At 36.6% G+C, this 18,686-nt stretch overlaps 1 protein-coding gene and 1 non-coding gene across 2 annotated transcripts in view; both read right to left on the reverse strand.

Moving 5' to 3' along the window:
* Positions 1 to 18,452, reverse strand: part of IARS1 (isoleucyl-tRNA synthetase 1) — a 75,387-nt gene extending 56,935 nt beyond the window's left edge. Inside the window, exons 1-10 of the mRNA XM_010217312.2 lie at positions 18,369 to 18,452; positions 16,777 to 16,896; positions 15,952 to 16,108; positions 15,386 to 15,505; positions 13,851 to 13,933; positions 8,989 to 9,106; positions 6,256 to 6,403; positions 4,107 to 4,194; positions 2,840 to 2,900; positions 1,130 to 1,225 (exon numbers count right to left, since the gene is read on the reverse strand). Coding sequence (XP_010215614.2) covers positions 1,130 to 1,225; positions 2,840 to 2,900; positions 4,107 to 4,194; positions 6,256 to 6,403; positions 8,989 to 9,106; positions 13,851 to 13,933; positions 15,386 to 15,505; positions 15,952 to 16,108; positions 16,777 to 16,895 — 990 coding nt within the window. The 5' untranslated portion in view covers position 16,896; positions 18,369 to 18,452. The remainder of the gene's footprint in view (positions 1 to 1,129; positions 1,226 to 2,839; positions 2,901 to 4,106; positions 4,195 to 6,255; positions 6,404 to 8,988; positions 9,107 to 13,850; positions 13,934 to 15,385; positions 15,506 to 15,951; positions 16,109 to 16,776; positions 16,897 to 18,368) is intronic.
* On the reverse strand, positions 17,685 to 17,820 carry LOC148594989 (small nucleolar RNA SNORA84). The gene has a single exon (XR_015913277.1). It is a non-coding gene; the product is annotated as a small nucleolar RNA SNORA84 (small nucleolar RNA).
* Positions 18,453 to 18,686: the final 234 nt, after the last annotated feature.

The following is an 18,686-nucleotide window of genomic DNA, read 5'->3' on the forward strand; positions in this document are numbered from 1 at the left end:
AATTGCAGACAAACCATTCATATAAAGTGCCTTAGCTGCTGAGTTTTAGTGTCATATTAATCTGTAGATACAAAGGCTTTACAAAGAGGTTTGGGGTTATTTTTGAATGAGTTGTCTTGTTCTGTGAGCTTTCTTTTTCATTTTGATTTCTTTCCAACTGAAATAATTGCACGCTACCTGATATTGTGGGATAGCTTATATTTGGCAAAAGCTTGTATTATAAAAGGGACATCTTTTTATACCAATTTCCATCTCGATAAGGGAAATGAAACATTAAAATGGGTTCATCCTTCAGGAAAAATACATCAAAATGACACAGAAAAAGAATAGGGTATTTCATATGAATACAAAAAGGATGTACAATTAATGCCAGCAGTTTCTGGAAATAACGACAGAGCAACTGCTTCAGAGATCACCAATTGCTAGCAATTGGCAAGTCTTGAAATTTTTTTGAGGGCATTTTTTGATTATGGCTGAAGACAGGATCCTGTGACAAGGACAATGAGTCTGAATTACTGCTATGACACCAGTACCTAAAAACTGAGATGATAAAATCCATGAAAAGTTATTCCCCTCAACCTTCAAAAGAAGAGACAGAAGGAAAGGGCAACAGAGTATCTTAGTAGACAAAAAAAAAGAACAGAGCACAACAAAATCCTTTTACACCAAGATATAAAGTCTCAGTACGAAAGACTCAGACTCTCTTCTGGCTTTCCAAATGCACAGAGTGTTGAAACAGAAGCTCTAAAGGAGCAATGTGCTGAGCACAGTTATCATCCAGAATTATGACTCAGCACAGCAAAGTTTCAGTAGCAGTGCAACAGGTCATTTCTTCTTAAAGATGTAAATTTAGGCTTTTAAAAAGCTAAGAGCAATGACATTCAGAAGATATCGTGTGGAGTTCACTTCACACATGACAAGAACAACCAAAACAACAGACACCTAATGTCTCTAATATAGCACACAAGACAAGAGCACATACAAAGAAGTGGCTATGGAAATACAATTCTGTATTTTATATATATATTTATATAATTTTTAATATCCCTGTCACCTTGACACATAGTTCACAGTAGCATAAAAGACTTGAGAAGAAAATTAGCATAATAAGTATATAGTTCATACTCACAGCACCAAAATAGGGGGCCTGATGTACAACACCTGTGCCTTCCTCCTCCTTCACATAACTGTCTACCACCACAGTAAAAGCGCCATTATCTTTGCACTGTAACACAAAAAGATGCATTCTGAGAACACAGAGGAGCTACATACAATTGTCCATCTTCAAGAGTCATTAGCTGCATTAGAAATAAATTACACACATTAGAGAGTGATAAACCTAATGTTATGTAACCGTTTCCCATAGCTGAGGCACCCAGGTTGTCTGTGTCATTTAAATGGCATCAATTACATTTAAACCTAAGACCTCCCTAGGAAGCCTCCTGGAGTCAGCTAATCTTCAAGCCTGGAATCAACACATGGTTCAGCGTTTAACAAAATACAAATCAAAAGGCTCCTATAAATGAGGATATAATCAAGTTGCAGGCATTCTATACTAAGAGTTCTTTATGTCTACCATACCTTCCAATTACTTTTAGATTTCCTTTATTTCCTCCAGAGAAGATGGTAAGTATCAAATAAAAGAGAAAAAAAGAAAGAAAAAGGAAGAACTAATCTGAAAAACTGCAGTGTGTTTAGTATGGACATTATTAGGAACAAGAAGCTATTTTCTGTTGCTCAATTAATACAAAAGTAGCAAGAATTATTGCAAGCAATCACAGTCAAATCAGATTTGTTACAGAATATCAGATTTGACTTCTTCTGAAGAGAAAGATTTTGAAAATAAAAAATACATTCTGAGAAAAAGCATATGCCAATCAGCTCCTCTACAGCTATTCCAAAAAAATTGTCATGTATTCCCAGCCATTGCACAAGCAGTCTAGTTTACTGGATTCAGCTACCTGTTTGACCTTCTTCTAGAAATCGTAGGTTCTGCTTCCTATACAGGTGACTGCAAATGAATAAATCCCCAGATGCTTGGCTAGCACTACTGTAATCCATTTAAAGTCTTGGAATAAACTGATTTTCTAAATAAATAAATATATATATATATACTTAAATACATCATTTTGTTACCTCTTCTCTTATTATGCTTATTTTAATATCATCTGCATTGCTATCATTAACTACGCTAGATTTATGCAGCAGTTAATTGCTGCACAGAATGATATCCATAAAGACCAGAAACACTAACATTTATTCTAGCAAAAGCCTTTAATTCTTTGATAATCACAGACTTGCAGTCTTTTCCCTTGTCCACAGTCAAGTCCTTCTCCTAATTTGTGCACTTAAAAAGCAGAAGACAAGCTCATCAGACAAAAAGTTGAAAGAACAATGTCTATTTATTTATGTTTGGGGAAAATTTCCCTGTAACCTGAAGTCCTGAAGTCATGCCAGTGTTCATCATTGAATTCTTACTCTGGATACATCTAAGAGAAAGGCAGACAGACAGAAACAAACAAACAAAACCCCCACACAGCCAACCATCTGTTTAACCTTTCACTATGAGTTAAAAGCTACCTTAACACAGCATAAGATTTGTTATTAGAAACATGATTTAAGATATATACACACACTACACATATATATGTATAATATATATGGATAGTAGTATAGTATATATGTATACATAGAATATATATAGTATATACACTATATATGTGCATGTGTGTTATCACATATACACACATATATACACGCACACGTAACAAGAAATACAGAGTTGGTTCTACTTCTGTATTTGTATCCTATGTCTAAACACCAAACTGAATTAACTTACCTTAATAAAATATTCAAAGAGTGGTTTATATTTCTTGCCTTTAAGAGCAATGCCAGGAAACCTAAAGAGAAGGACACACAAATTAACAACTGGCCAACTGCTTAGTTTAGAACACTGTTTTTCCTATTCTCCTTTTCCCCCTCTGTAACAGCATTTTACTTCATCAGGTTAAAAGAGTATTTTCTAAAGTGGTTTTGTCCATTTTTATACCTCAGAACTCAAAAGTAAGATGAAAAACCTAACATGCTAATGCATCTCTAGTAACAGCCAATGGGTGTATCATGTCTTTCAATCAAGCAACCATTTTAAATTAAATACATACACAAAGCATTAATAAAATATATTTGTGGTAAAGTTGAACTAGGAGCTTGAGGATTTAAAAAATGTAATTTCCAGTGGAGCTATTTCTTATAGCTCGGTATGTTCAAAAGAATTCAGCACAAAGGATCGTGACATTGGGTATTACGGCATCTAAAGCTTGGGTCATTTCTTGTCCTGAAACTAGGAATCTAAACTCTCCACAGACGACTGGGGTGTCACATATGCCTAACCATTCTGAGAATAAAAATGAAGATATGGAGGTTGGCCCTTCTTAAGTTGTGTTCTAACTAGGTTGCTGGTGGGGGATGTTGTGTGTCAGTGTCATGTTTCTTTTAAACGGAAGATTAAAGCACTTGGACATACAGAACACCTAAAGAGTGTCAGACAGGCTATATCTCTGTTTAAGTTTCTGAAGTTATGAAGCTTCAAACTGCTTGGTAAAAAGAGGTATACATTTAACACATAGCAGCTATCCAATCTGAAATTAAGTATTTCATTATTTTCCACTGAGCAAAGATGAATAAGCAGTCTTCAAGAAGCAATAAATGCAACTAGCTAGTTAAACTGGGTAGTCAAACAGAGAAACCACATCTGCTTGCTGGAGACGATGTTTTGTTTTTCTTTCCTATTTCCTCCTAAATGCTTTGAAAATGCTCAGAAAACATTCTACATTTGGAATAACATGTCTAGTTTTCAGACCTTTTCAACATTTTCTGAACAACAACAATATGCCACACACACCTTATGCTTTATCTGAAGCTTTGTTTTATCAAAGATCGTAAGTTTCAATTCTTTTTACAGATTTTTGGAAGACATAAACAAAAAGAATCACCATACATGGAAAGTCATCTTCACGTAACTGCAAAACGCACCTTCTAAAAACATTTCATTTCTGATGGATAGAAATACAGGAAGTTAACAGATGTACAGTAATTTATGTACTTGCCTGTCAAGTACCTCATATTCAGTGTCAGATTTGTACAGGGCTATCAGCCTGGCTTCCATCAATATGTAGATCTTTCCTGTGGCGTTATCTAAAATATAAATAAAACAAAGTTGCCTAAATCTAAATTTAATACCCCAATTTGCACCACTGCACTTTTCAATTCATGCAAGATGATATCACATTAGCTATAACACTACTCAGAATAATCCTGCTGATAAATGAGAATTTATTTACCTGGGATTTCTTCCCCCACAAAAATCCTACGGGCATTCTATATAAACAGTATACAAAAGTTAAGTGCAAACAGATACCATAGGATCAAATCCAGTGCCTTGATATTCAGCATTTTTTTAATGTTCAAATGCCATAACTGCCTTATTTTGACTACTAACGTGTATCCAAAGAAAAGCAATTCAGAAGTTTCACCCAGAATAATCAAATAAGAAAACAATTCAAAAAGTTATAATAAAATGGATAGTTATCACATAAATTAACTAAGTTGACACCTGTTTTAATGCCTGCCCTCCCTTTTGTTCCCCGTGATATAATATTTCCTTCTTTTTTATGGTTGGCTCTCTTTTTTAAGAGAAATTAGTACAAAACAAAAGTAACATGTTAGAAAGAAAAGCCTTTTTCTACCTCCCTCATCTCTTCACTTCAACCACGAATAGTATTCAGACCCTACTCTATCAATTTCAGGATCTCTTATGAGCACGTTTGTGTACGGGCTACCTAATGACAACCTTCCTCACATCAGCTTCATATTTGCATTTGCTCATTATCACAGACCACCAGTTGGCTACCAAGACACTATGCTCTTATTTCCTCCTATAAATAGTGGAGCTAAAATATATTGTCATGACAAAAATGAGCAGTTTTGAAGAATGCTAGTGGCATTTTGAGAACATTAAACAAATTATTAAAACAGGGAAGAGAATTCTACGGATGGGTTAAGCAAACCTCATGCAACAAACCAGTAAGCACAAAATCTGCTCAAGCAGTAACTAGTTTACATGCACCATATTCTAGGAATCTAAGAACAGTTACATCAAGGTAACACCCCTTAAATCATTTCATATATAAACTCTATGAATGCTTAGAGGCACCCTAACTTCCATTTTCCTTTGGTCACCAGTCAATCTCAGAATAAAGGAAAAAGAAAAACTCAAACTCCTCAACAGCTCTTTTTTTTTTTCCCCCTCAAATCTAAAGTAAATGCTGTAGTTAACTTGAATCTCCATTTTTACTTACTTATAGTACAAAGACAGAGCAGGTCAGGAGTTTGGAAGAACATGAAAATAACAATAACAATGCAGGAAGTATTTTTTTTCCAAATTCCTATTTCTTTATATATATATATTTAACTAAATACAGACATATGTGTGCGTGTGTGTGCCTCCCAAGTGAAAATGAAGACATCATAATATATTCCTTTGCCAATTAAAAGACTGGGTGTGCAAACCCTGGAAAACTATTTTAAACAGTAATAAAAGAAAAAGTCTTTTTTTTTTTTTTTTTTTTTTTTTTTTTAGGCACCCCATGTGGCTATATACATTTCTTCAGCTGGAGACTCATGAGAGCTCACCTTGCTGCATCACTTACAGTGCTATTGACATATTTGGGCACATGTACTCTTGCACTGGAAATCACTTTGGAATTATTTGGGACTTACACTACGGTGTGAATAAATACATTTTGTCAGCTGGAGACAGACATGAAACACTGTGTCAAGAGCATAAAGCTGCTCAGTTACTTAACCAAACTGCCACACAGCACTTACCTGCTCGTGGGTCTTGAGCCTTTCCTTCCCCCGCAAAAAAGTCATGGGCAGCTAAAGTCACATTATTTTGCAGACAGAGAAGCGTGTCTCAAAAAGCAGTTACAAGAGCTGCTCTTGCTCATTATATTATGCAACAATTCTTAAATGCAGGTAACACAGGTTAAAAAAAAAAAAAAAAAAAAAAGGGGGGGGGGGAAAAAGCTGCAGTACAGCGAGGATCTCATCCTGTAGAATAATACTTAATCCAACCCCAGCAAAATCCTGGACACTTAGCATAAAACAATCTATCAAATAAAAGAACAAAAGCACATCAACACAGGTACCATAATAAAAAGCATTCATTATATTTCACCTTATGTTAACACTTGCCTCTCAATTTTATATATTGTAATTCTGGATTAACACAAAGGGCCAGATTACTAGGTAAAGTCCAAGGAGTTGTGGTCCAAGCAACTAGAGATGCACTTTCATCTTCATCCAGTGGGAAGCTCACAATCACAGAAGGATCTTGAACATCCTTAAATTAGACAGAACAAAGTCAAAGGAAACAAACCAGAAAAGAGCCCAGGAGTTTGCTGTGTGTATTAATATTTCTTTGATTTGTGCTCTCTCATTGAGTTACTGTCATACATGATACCAGTGCAAGCTGTCGGTCTGACAGGGCCACAGTTTATTTTTAGAAAGTTAGGATTAAGGATGAAATTTTGGGGAATTAGATGCCCAAAACCAGAGAAATGGGTGCCAGTTCCCTCAGGTATCTCTTATTAACCCCATTCTAAAAAGTGAAAATAACCTAAACTGACAAGAGATCAGCAGCAATTCCTCAGCTACTGCTGCACAAAGCTTTTTCCTGTCTTTCCTCCAGGGAGGAGGAAGAATAGCTGTCCCTTAAAGATGCATTCTGTTCATAAAAAAATATTGTTAGTGCAATCCTTTAGTAAGAAACAATAGTTAACGACAAAAAATAGGAGGTCTGGGTAATTAGAGTATATCAGTACTTAAAACAGCAAAGGATCTGGGAAGGAGATCTTCATTAGCTACCCTGTAAAATCTTACCTCTGAACACGCCTAAAAGAACTCCTTTAAGCAAGTACAACCCTATTCAGTCTTTTCAAATACTATAAAAAACAGATTCAGAAAGGAAATCTAGTTCTGCAAATGTGGAAGCTCCAAATTAAGAATTTTTCACCTAAATTAAGAATTTTTTACACCTAACAAAAATGACTCTCTCATACATAAAGGCTGAACACCCAAATAGGTTACCTTGGCATTTCATAGTACAAGGCGCTTTGGTTTCGGTCCAGCATCATGCAACAGTTAATTGCATCATGGAACAAGCAGCTATTTATGTCTGAGCTAAGGGCTGTTCCAGAGGGAATATTCTGTGAACATCTGGTGCAGTCAACAGTAAAAACATAAATATTACATAACTCTTGAACTGTGCTCAATGCCAAGGGAAGATTAACCCATCACTGCAATTCTGTCTCTACCAGTTACTACACGACAGTGCTTCATTTTCTGAAGCACTAACTTGACCAGGTAGAGAAAAAAAAAAAATCTGGAAAATCATAAAAATTAACACCTCTGGACCACCAAACAACATAGCTGTTCAAGTTATCTGCTCACACAGTTACACTTGCCTCAATTTGAAGACTATATCTCTTCAGTAATAAGATGTGGCACAGATTTCTCAACTTTAGACATCTAATTCAGTTTCTTATCATGCTCCTTTAATGTGTCTTATTCCCCATATGATCAGCAAACAAAAGTCAAAGCCTGCTTTTTACATCTAGAAAACTAACAGCTCCCTTACGCTCATAACTGGCCTTGCCAAGAATAAATGTTATTAGCTCACAAACCCTTATATCTCTTCTCCAAAATACCACCTCTGAAAAACAAAAAGACAACTTCTGCATCAAATGCTACAAGAGTAAATATCTCTACCAGTTCTAAAATAAGAAATAGTATCAAAATATTTTATAAAAGATTTAAAAGGGGAAGAGAGCTTTATTTCATGAAAAAAGATGCATAAAAAAGCAACCTTTTTGGTTTAAAGAAAGTTCAGTAGTTTGAGTCTATATGAAGTGCCAGTTAATAAATACAAGCCAAGGAGTTATTTCAGCTGTGCCTTTTCAAAGGGGTCACGAGCATCAAGATATCTTTGTCCCACTTTTCTAAATCACAAAAACACTGTTTATTTTTCAGTCAAGTATCTGTCAGCAATATAAAAAGCTCTGTATCTGTGGACTGCATTCTATTACAAGTCTATTTAAATATTTATTTTTAAAAATACCAGTTTTAACATATTAACCTTTGTAAGCACAACATGAAAAGGACCAGATGTGCAATTTGTGCTAACTTTCTGCCATAACAAAAGCAGAAGATTTACAACATAGAGGACTGAATAGGGACTGGAAAGGATACAAACCTTCTGTCCACTAACGCAAATTTTGGAAGATTGAGGCACAAGATCTGCCTTCTCAAGTTTTAACACAACTCTGCTGCAAATGAGAAGCTGCATCCAGTTGTTCATTATTTGGAGATCATCTTATAATTCATGCTATTCTATCTTTATACTTATAGTCTTTAGGAAACGTCTTACCTAAAATATTTACAACTGAAATCAGTGATTCTTAGAAGAGCTATTACTACACCACTTTGCTACAACCAAACACAACCTTGAACAACGCCTGGTTATCCCCTCACAAGAAACTTCAACTTTGTTGAAGATCACGTTTGTGCAGATCCGCACAAAAATGGACAACTGCAGCTCTCTTAATAGATATTTACCATGAAAACCAACAGTGCAATGCTCCTCTTAGGAGCCTAGAGAAGAAACAAGAGCAATTAACTAGAATAAAGCAAACTATAATTATACATCTGTAACTAATGATCAAAAAGAACGGGGAAGGAGGGTGAGATGAACTGATGCAAACAAACAGCAAAACATAATAAAAAGTAGCTGATTTATCTAAATTTTTCCTGTCAGCTTGGAGTGTACAACGATGCTTCTACCAAGCACAAAGTAGGAGAGTCTTCCAAACCCAAATACAAGAAAGTAGAGGAATCTGTTAAGCATAATGCATGTGTACACTGACGTACCTTGTAATTCTGATGAGACTCGAAGTTTGATAGTGGAGTGTTGCATGCAGTTGAAAAAGGCATGACTTTAACCCCTCTGTACACCAGGCCTTTGTCATATAGCTGCTTGAAAACCCACCTGGAAGTAAACAGGAACACAGAATAGCACTTGGGGTTTCAAACTCAATAAACCAATTGCAAAGCAAGGACCTGTTCTGTATTGTTTGTTTTTAAGCTATCAATGATCAAGTAAGGACAACATCTGTAAGTCAAGAGGGAAAACATTCAAATAATCAGCACATACAGAGAATAACAATCTTACACTAGTGTTCATTTTTAGCGCGGTTCTTATAAAATGAATGTGATCACTTTTCTCGTTAATTTTTAGCATTAGGGGATTCTGCAGTTTGATTTTCCATGCACTAACTGAACAGCACAGAACAATATGTAGGTGAAACAAATCAATATTGCTGATCAATCCTCAAATTGTTTAGGTACAAGGAAAAAGAAAATCTTTAATTTAAATAACAAGGCTAAAGTTAGCCATAATTTAAAGAAAAGACAGAAATATATAGAGATACAGGTGCTTACTTATCACACTACCTGGAGGACAAGTTCCAGCAACCAGTGCTAAAAAGGGAAAGGGACGGACTAGAGATACTTGCACTCGACTCAGGGCATACCCATGCCTCAATCTGAAGAGCATTTCTGCACAAGAGGGCACAGCTAAGCACGCAAAACAAGAATCCGGACTCAGTTCTCATCCAAGATCAGATTCTTGCATCAAGCTTTAATTCTATTTACGCAATCTTCAGCACAGCATGTACTATCTTTGAATCCTAATCTCTCCTTGAAATTATCAGCACAGTGTATTATATTACAGTATGACAGATGTTCACAGTGAACAGTAGCATAAAGTGAAATGTAGTTTACGCAGCAAACACTGCAGCAGTCAGATACAGAGAAATGTTGGGGTTTGCCCATCACATGGTCATCTGATGACCTGCTAAAACATCATCTACCACCACATTGTGACCTTTCACCAAAGGCAATCAATCAGACTTGTACTGTCAGTACTATAGAACCCAGGTTGGCTACCCTGAAGAAAAAGGTGGGAGAAATAAGCCTTAAATAACCATACCAAAAGTTGACTGAATTTCATGTTCTGCAGAGTCTGGTCATTTCAAAATGCATAGGCAAATTGTTAAATACCACTTGTGTTAAAACCCTTTTTTACTCCAAATATGGTTTTAAACCATCCTGTTTGCTTTTCTGTGTCCCCTTCCAGATGAGCAGCTCATTGGTAGGCAAACAACCCCATCCTGGCAAGCAGCACTTTTCTGCAGGCTGTCATTTTGTGCTTGAGAGCCAGGCCTATACTTGAGTGTCTTGTCTTTTACTTTTGAACGCCTAATCTTCAAGGCACGAAATGAAAGCAGACCATTACACTGATATCTATCTGCAGCCTGAGACGCAACAGCAGAAGATAAGCACTGGCTGCTGTCATGGAAAGTCACACAGTATCTTAATTGGAATGGCTGTAGATCAGACAGCTGGCAAAAATGCAGACATTCAGTCTACTGAAGCTCATCAATGGACCTTTGATTAAATCCAAAATTTCCTAGGAGCAGTCACTGACTTGAGAAAGTTACATAATCAGAGACCGGTCTCAGAGGGATAAAGTGCAAGAGGCCCCAGCAGCAGCAAGTTCTGCACAGAGAGGCCAAACCCAGAGGCCTTGCAGAGCTGTGCACTCTAATGAAGGTGGCTTATTTTGCAGGCAGAAGCTAGAGGTACCACTGATGAAGTACTAAGTGTGACTGCTGCCAAGCTGTGGTTGCCTGACCCCAACCCAAACTCAAAACATAGCAATGATTGTATCTCAGTTATTACAACAGGGACTATATTCACTTAAATCTACATAGATATAAATCCATATTTTATTGAAAAAATAAAACAATGATTAGTGAATATGACTTCATCAACTTTCAGCATATCCATGTCAGCAGACTAATGAAAGTTAATAAAAAGATATTTTAAATGTACACTTACCAACTCAATATAAGAACACAGACCATAACACTGATGGCATCCACAGTGAAGTTGTTCAACTTTTTTCAAAGACCATTAATTAAAATATCTTTAGACAAGAAAGCTCCAGTGTCTCGGCTTTCTAAAGAACACTGCCTACTGTCAGTGTAGAAGGAAACTACTCAATGAAACAGTGAATATTTGGCTATAAATATAACTGCAAATTTCAGAAAAGGGAACCACTAGATGGAGCTACCAAGATAAAATTCCAAGCCAGCATCTCCCTCTTGTGGTAATTCCACCCTACTTCAAAGCAAGAACTCCCAGTTTTTCCCACTGCTGAGCAAACAGATAAGCTTTCAAAACACTTCTGAGCTCTCCTTGCATTTTATAATTACTACCCATTTGTATTTTATCATCGTAACTGCTGCCTTCAGGAAACCACTGCAACATAATAATGAGAATTATAATCAAGTCAAAAGAAGCCCGCTTCAGAGAAACTGGTTCATTAGGAAAAATAAAAAAGGAGGAGGGCCAGGGGGCAGACATCCGAGATAAGTTCCTGCACAGCACCAGAGGGGTACGGAGAACAACTCTCAAAGACCTTTCTGCTAGCAGCATTGCCCACCTAAAAAACAAAGCAATTGCCAAATATTAACCTATTTCTAGCAGTAAGAGTCACTTGACTGTCTATAGATGGATATCTTGCTTAGTGTAACAGTTCAACATATGAGACTTTGGAAAATGGCCTCCTAAAACCTGCTGAAATTTCTATGCTTGGAAAGCTTTGAAAATTTCCGGGGGGGGAAAAAAAAAAAAAAAAAAAAAAAAAGATTCTGAGCTTGTAAGCCAAACATAAACTGCAAGTCTTTCTGAAAAGATAAATAATAAAACCACAAAAGCCCTTTCTCGCTATTTATATTGATAAATAGAAAAAAGTTTAATTTCTAATTTTTCTTTTCTGTAAAGTGACCCAAATCACATTGGCATAATGTGAACACCACAAGGATATTAATAAAACTCCTAGGGTGTTTCTGTTTCCAAAGGATACCAAAAAGATGCTAGAGTAGCATCCTCTATTAGATGCTAAATCAGGCTGCCCTCTTCACATGTGTATATTCACTTCAAAGAGGAGGATTTAATTTTAAAGCTTCCAAAGTTCTTAATTCTCTACTCTTAGGGTATCGAGTGATTTTAGATTTGGCACTCTTCAGAGTGGCTCAATATTTAAGAATTTGCTCAGGGTCTGCAAACTCCTAACTTTCAAGAAAATGAAAATCCTTCCTAATATCAGAAAATAATTCTTTAACTCACATGAGGGGCTTAAAAAACGAATTGCAAACTTGATTACTACTGTTACTAATTACAAAACTCAAGATAAGGTTAGGAAAACACCAGAGAAGAGAATCTGGAAGTGAAGCGTGTCTGCACTGTCGTGAAGACTTGCTGACATTTGCTGAAGATCAGGCACCCCAAGCTTTGCACTAAGTTAAAAATTCCTCCATGTTGGGAATGCAGCTGGTGCACTGGACACTAGATGGTGCCGAGAAGCTACGCAAACGGGGGCTGCCGCTGGGCACAGGGAGCAAACCCCTCGGCTCTGCTTCCACCCTCAGCACAACGCAGCAGGGTGCCCCACGGCCTCCAGATGCAGCTCTCAGCTGGCCTCAGAACTGCAGACAAGCAGCCATAGGTAGAGACCACTGTAAAAATCATTTAGATGATGAGCAGATATCCAAGTTCTACATCATTAAAACTTAAAAGATCAACCCCAAGTGTTTTAAAAACAGGCAGAACCCACGATACCCATCACGTATTGCTGCTTAATACTGCACATGAATACTTCAGTACTACAGGCACTAAGCACCAATGCTCTCCTGAAGAGAAACTGCCAAAATGCTGTGGCTTTTGATCCATAACAGAATGAAGTTTTGTTCTCAGTCAAGATTTACCAGACCAAACTTGCATTATAGTTTAGTCAGTCACCATGTTGCACAGAGCCAAAATACCGCAAAAGCCGCCATTTTCAACAAACTCCATTATAAAACATTAAAAAAAGTTCTCTAGCAGCCTTGACTTGTACAATAGCTGCAGAACAGGACAATATTAATATATTTCTGATGTCTGAAGCCTAAACTATTTCAAGGCTAAAAAACATGATAATATGATAGCCACTGCTAGAAACATCATCAATATACAAGAAAGATGTTAGACAGTTCAATACAGTCACCAGATTACAGTCACTGAAGAAGTTAATTTGCAGTTTTGTCTTCTTACTTACCTGGACGTTAAAATGTTGCAGCTTAAATTTAAATTAAAAGAATAAGAAAAGGTATTCAAAAATAGAAAAATAAGGAAATTCTAAGAGAAATACCCCAGATCACCATCAAAATAAACACTTCTAATGGATATAAACTTTATGTAGCTTTAGGAACAGGGGGAGATTTTCAGTGTGATGATAGCCTAGATAATTTGATTTCTTGGGCAGCCAGGATAAGAGTGCTAAGAGCAACAAGAAGGTAGAAATGTAACATCATTTCTTAAAGAGAGCAAATAAAGTATTATGAGATGAGCAGAACTGTTTTTAAGTTGACACAGAATAGTAAGACTTCAGGGTAGAATAAGACACGTTTGCCCATATTTTTCTAAATCAAAACAAAACATCCTGCTATTTCCCTATTATTTCACATCACCTTTCAATAAACAGTGGACAAAACACTTAATTAGGCACACTCTAAAATAATTCTAGTGATGCAGGATCAATATATGTTGGCAATAACTGAAATATTTTTAACATTTAACATTTTCAACTAAATTGATAAAGCATATGCAATGTATTTAAGTTAACTTACCACACAGATTCCATGAACTCAGGATAAAGAGTTTTATAGTCATTTTCAAAGTCAATCCAGCGTCCTAACCTGGTAACATTGAACTGTTAAGAAACAAATAAAGTGACTTGAAAGACATCCTAATATAAAAAAATCACGGTGCATTTCCAATATTTATCCTACAACAACAGCTTGAGTTAAAGAGAACAGTGTTTGCACCACATCACTGAAATGGATCTATATTTAAGCCTGACAAGAGTTTAAACTAGCATCTTTAAGCAGACAAAAATAAGCAAAGGAAGTCACGAACATACAATAAAATGTAGATCACATAAATGTGTACAACACTACTAAATAGAAATGGCGGAGCAAAGACAATTTCTTAGAGTTCAGCTGAAGTTCAACAGCCTGAAATTTGCTTGTGATTGCTGTGGCCTTATTTTCTATTTTTAAACCTACTGGTCAAAGACAGTCAAAATCCAGAGCACAGAACAGCATACCAACTCGGCTAAAACTCACTTGGAAAGCTAATCTGGTTTATATCAGAACACAATCAAAGCTGAAGACAAAGAAATACTGGGAGAATTTGGTACATTACGACAATGTATGAAAGTTATTTCAGGGCAAACTACCTTGTTTGACTTCTCAGAGATATGAACTGAACTGACAGGTGTTTGTCCCTATCCAAGGATAGCTTATATTTATGCCCATTGGCACTGAATATGAAAACTAATGAGTTAGCTATGCAATTCCCTTGGACAAGTGGTACTCTCTTGCTAATTTTCCAACTATAGGAACTGTCAGCTCTGCAAATAACCAAGCCTGGAGGCACCTGTCCTGATATAGTTACACATAGAGCAACTAGACAGTCAAACTACTAAACTGAGAACGAAACAAGCGAGTTCTTCTGTCTCAATATTCTCACACAGTTGCCGAGCTCCTGAGATGCATCAGTTGTGCTCCTATCCTTTCAGTCACTCTGGTATTCTACTATTAAGATCTCAATAGCTGTACTAATCACTAGTAGCAGTTAAGAACTTAGGTTATTCCATTTGGTCTCAGAATTAAGAAGTCTCATGCATTCAAGAAACATGCACACATGTTAGTCACTCCAGACAGAAAACAGACACCACTGCCAAAAGGAATGCCAGAACTCCCTCCTAACACAATCCCAAAATATTTGAATTTATTACTGCCAAGTCACAAACCAGATACTGAAACAAATTTCATTTATACTCTGAAACCTATTTCAAAGCAATTACTTGCTTTTTGAGAATTAAGAGATTTTTTCTTTGCTTTAAAAATGTTTTAAAAGGTTAAACTTTTGGTTAATATTTTGCTTTCTGTACCTGCTAACTTTAATTTACTATGCTTTTAGTACCTGGTATTTCACAGTGCTGGCTTGCCCACTATTAGTAGCCAGTATTCATATTTTAATTAGTAATCCAAAATGCATGGAAACATACACATAAACACACAAACAAAATCTATTCACCATCAAAAGATTAAGTTCTGCTGTGGGTTCCTCCAGATACATATACAGCCATTTTACTTACCTCCCACTCTTTAGAGTATCTCATCACAATTCCTCTGCACTGGGCATTGTATTCAGCAATCCCCATCTTCGCCACATCCTCCGGTCCCTTGATGCCTAAGGTTTTGTCGATTTCATACTCCTGAGAGCATTAAAAACCAACAACAACAACAACATCAAAAACTTCCAGTATTTCTCCAGATAGTTTCTTTGCATCTCTCTGCATTCTCACATCAAAGCCAAATGGCCTCCTTAACCCTTTTGAAATTTTACGAGCATTGCACCTGAAATAAGGAGAGGTTTCAAAGGAAAATCCTGGTATACTATCAAACAAACTGAACACCCACTACTTGAAACACATTTTGATGAAACAGTTAAAGTAGTGGATAGAGTAAGTGAGTAGGGCACATGATCAGGAGGAAGCATCTGAAATCACTACATACAAAGAGCAACATAGTGGGTGAAGAACTTGCAATTTTCCTTTCAGCAGAGAATGCACATGTAAGAAGAGAAACATGACTGATGAGTACATAACAAAATGGAAAGAGGAAGCAACAGAAATATTTGTAGGTCAATTTTTTCACATACCACAGGTAAACCATGGCAATCCCATCCAAATCTTCTGTCGACATGAAAACCACTCTGATGGGCGAATCTGGTTACTATGTCTTTAACAGTTCCTGCAAGAATATGTCCGTAGTGTGGAAGCCCGGTAGCAAATGGTGGGCCATCATAGAAGTTAAACCTAACGTACAGGAAAACATTCTTAATTAAAATTAAGCATCAAATCCTCAAAAATGATAGGTACATCTGTGCACCTGCGGTTCTCATATCTTGCTCGAATAACATCAATTTCTTCCTCTATCAGTCAGCACAGGCGTCACCTTGGCACAAGTGTCATGGGAATAAAAGGAATATTTCAACCCGCAGAGTTCCTGCTAGCAAGTTCTGGCAAGATTTTATGGAAGTTCACCATAACACTACTAGGCCACTTTAGCCTTAAGTGGAAGTGCATGAACTGGGTATAGCTGAGGCAAAACAAACCACTAACAGAACGAAAAAGTCAAACCGAACACTACAACTTACACATACCACTTCTCCTGAACTGCTCAAAATGCCAGCTCGCTGCTCCATAATTTACAAACCAAGGTAAGAGCTGCTCTTTCTTAACTGCGAGTTTTTTCATAAACCCACCAACCAGGAAATGAGTTTTGTTGTGACTGTTCCTACACTTTTTAAGACTTTATGAAGGGAAATATAAATAGCAACTGATATGATGGCAACATTAGCCAAGGCTGCTACTTACAAAGCAAACAGCAGTTATCTAACCTGAGAGGAAGGCCAAAACACACACACACCACCAAAATCTTGAATTGTTACAAACAATTGCTGGAACTTTCATCAGATTCTTACCTAGGTCTGTTCTTTGATTGCTTCAGGCATTCCTGGAAGCAATTAAGATTCTTCCAGAGCTGCAAGATCTTCTCTTCTTCATTTGGAAAGCTTATGTTTTCTGGAACTTGATGAACCATTCTTTCCCACAGGAACAACCGAACAGAAAGAGGAGAAAGAAAAAAAAAAGATTGAACGGAAGTGAGAAAAATCAGAATGCAACTTAGTATCCTACAGTTCCATGTCACCAAGTCACATCCTATTCTTTTAGGGAGCCTATTTCAGTACAGCATGGAAGCAAGCATCACATCCTTAAACAAAAGCACATACACCATAGAAATCTGCTATCTTAACACTTGAGGCAATAGAAGAGTGTTCCCCACAATAAAATTTAAGCAGAAAAAATCCTCTTCTACTTTTTTCATGTTAACCATGTCATTTGCCCCCACTAATAACCCCAAATTATCAAAAAATACAAGAAATTCACTATTTGCTACACAGGTGAGGTGGCAGAAGGGAGAGAATCATGGTCTGACATGAAACAGCACAGAAAAGGTGTACTGGTGTATTCTTAGAAAAATAATAACTAGTCCCAACACAGAAAGCCACAATACACTATCTGTGCAAGAGTCCCCATCACCACATTCAAAGCACTCAAGATAGCACTAATTAGGCCTGTACCATTTCTCATTGCTAACAACTCTAAGGTCACAGGACAGAGACAACTGAGCTGACAAAAAAATTCAGCCCTCAAGTTTATTTACCAGAAGCCAGCCAGTATACTCGCTCATTTCTCCTAATCATAAATAAATAAATGGGACTAAAGATCTGCACATCTTTCCTACCACAAATCCATATTTCACAATTCAGCTAATTCACAGCTGTAAACTCCCCAAAATCTGGCAGATTAAATACATATTTAAGTTTTGGTCTGTGACTGTGACCGGGCTATGGAGGCTGCTCATGTATCACAGATTCCATGCGTAAAACCACAGTGTCACTTTTGGCCCATTTCTACTAACTGAAGCACTGCACACAGAAACCAGTGTTCAGCAACCACAGGGCACAAATTCATGCATATTCTTTCCAAACACAGAATAGAAGAATGTCAGAAATGAGAAAACAAAAATAATTATGAGACTTAATACATACCAGCTGATTGTCACAGGTCATTTTTTTGAAGTTACAAAACAGAATAACAAAAAAGGCAAGACAAGTTCAGAGCTCATCTATATCTCAGCCGTAGCTGAGGAAAAAGTGAGATGAAGAAACACATTCGGGCAAACCATAACCAGTTTCTGTACTGATGCATGAATAATTTGGCATATCCACAACAGACAGAATTCACTACAATCAATTCAAGTATTTTGAAAAAGAATCACAAACAACTTATCATTTGAGCTCAGCAAGTGAAAACATGAGAAATTAAACATTGTACAAATGTAGCTGATGAGATAACATTTCCACACAAGACTCCACTTAATTTAGTGAACACAAAGATTTTTTTGGTCAGGCAAAGAGAAGTCTCTCTGCTCATATTCTGTTGAGAAAAAGTATTTGAGTTTAAGGCAATGCACTTTTGGAGAATATTTGTGTTTTTTAACGACACTCACTTTTTCTAAAAGACAGTAACATCCAATAAGAAAGTCGTCAAATTTCACAGGCTGAATTACAGTCTTGCACTAATGCTGACTTTCTTGTCTAGAAGAAAAAAATGCAAAAGTGATTAAAATCATGAAAGCAAGTTGCAATATGTTTTAGCAAGTTAACAATGAAGTGAATCCATATTTCAAAATTGCAGAAAACTTAACATGTGGTACATGTGTGGGGACTGTTCAAAAGGAAATTGGATTACAAAATACTAATTTCGTTCGTTGAAAACCAGAAAAGACTAAGCAGCAATATGAACTAAAAGCGTATCTAATAGTAGC

The sequence above is a fragment of the Tinamus guttatus genome, unplaced genomic scaffold (genome assembly GCF_059628265.1).
Source record: "Tinamus guttatus ecotype Peru unplaced genomic scaffold, ASM5962826v1 Tinamus_guttatus_pri_ptg000169l, whole genome shotgun sequence".
Classification (NCBI taxonomy): domain Eukaryota; kingdom Metazoa; phylum Chordata; class Aves; order Tinamiformes; family Tinamidae; genus Tinamus; species Tinamus guttatus.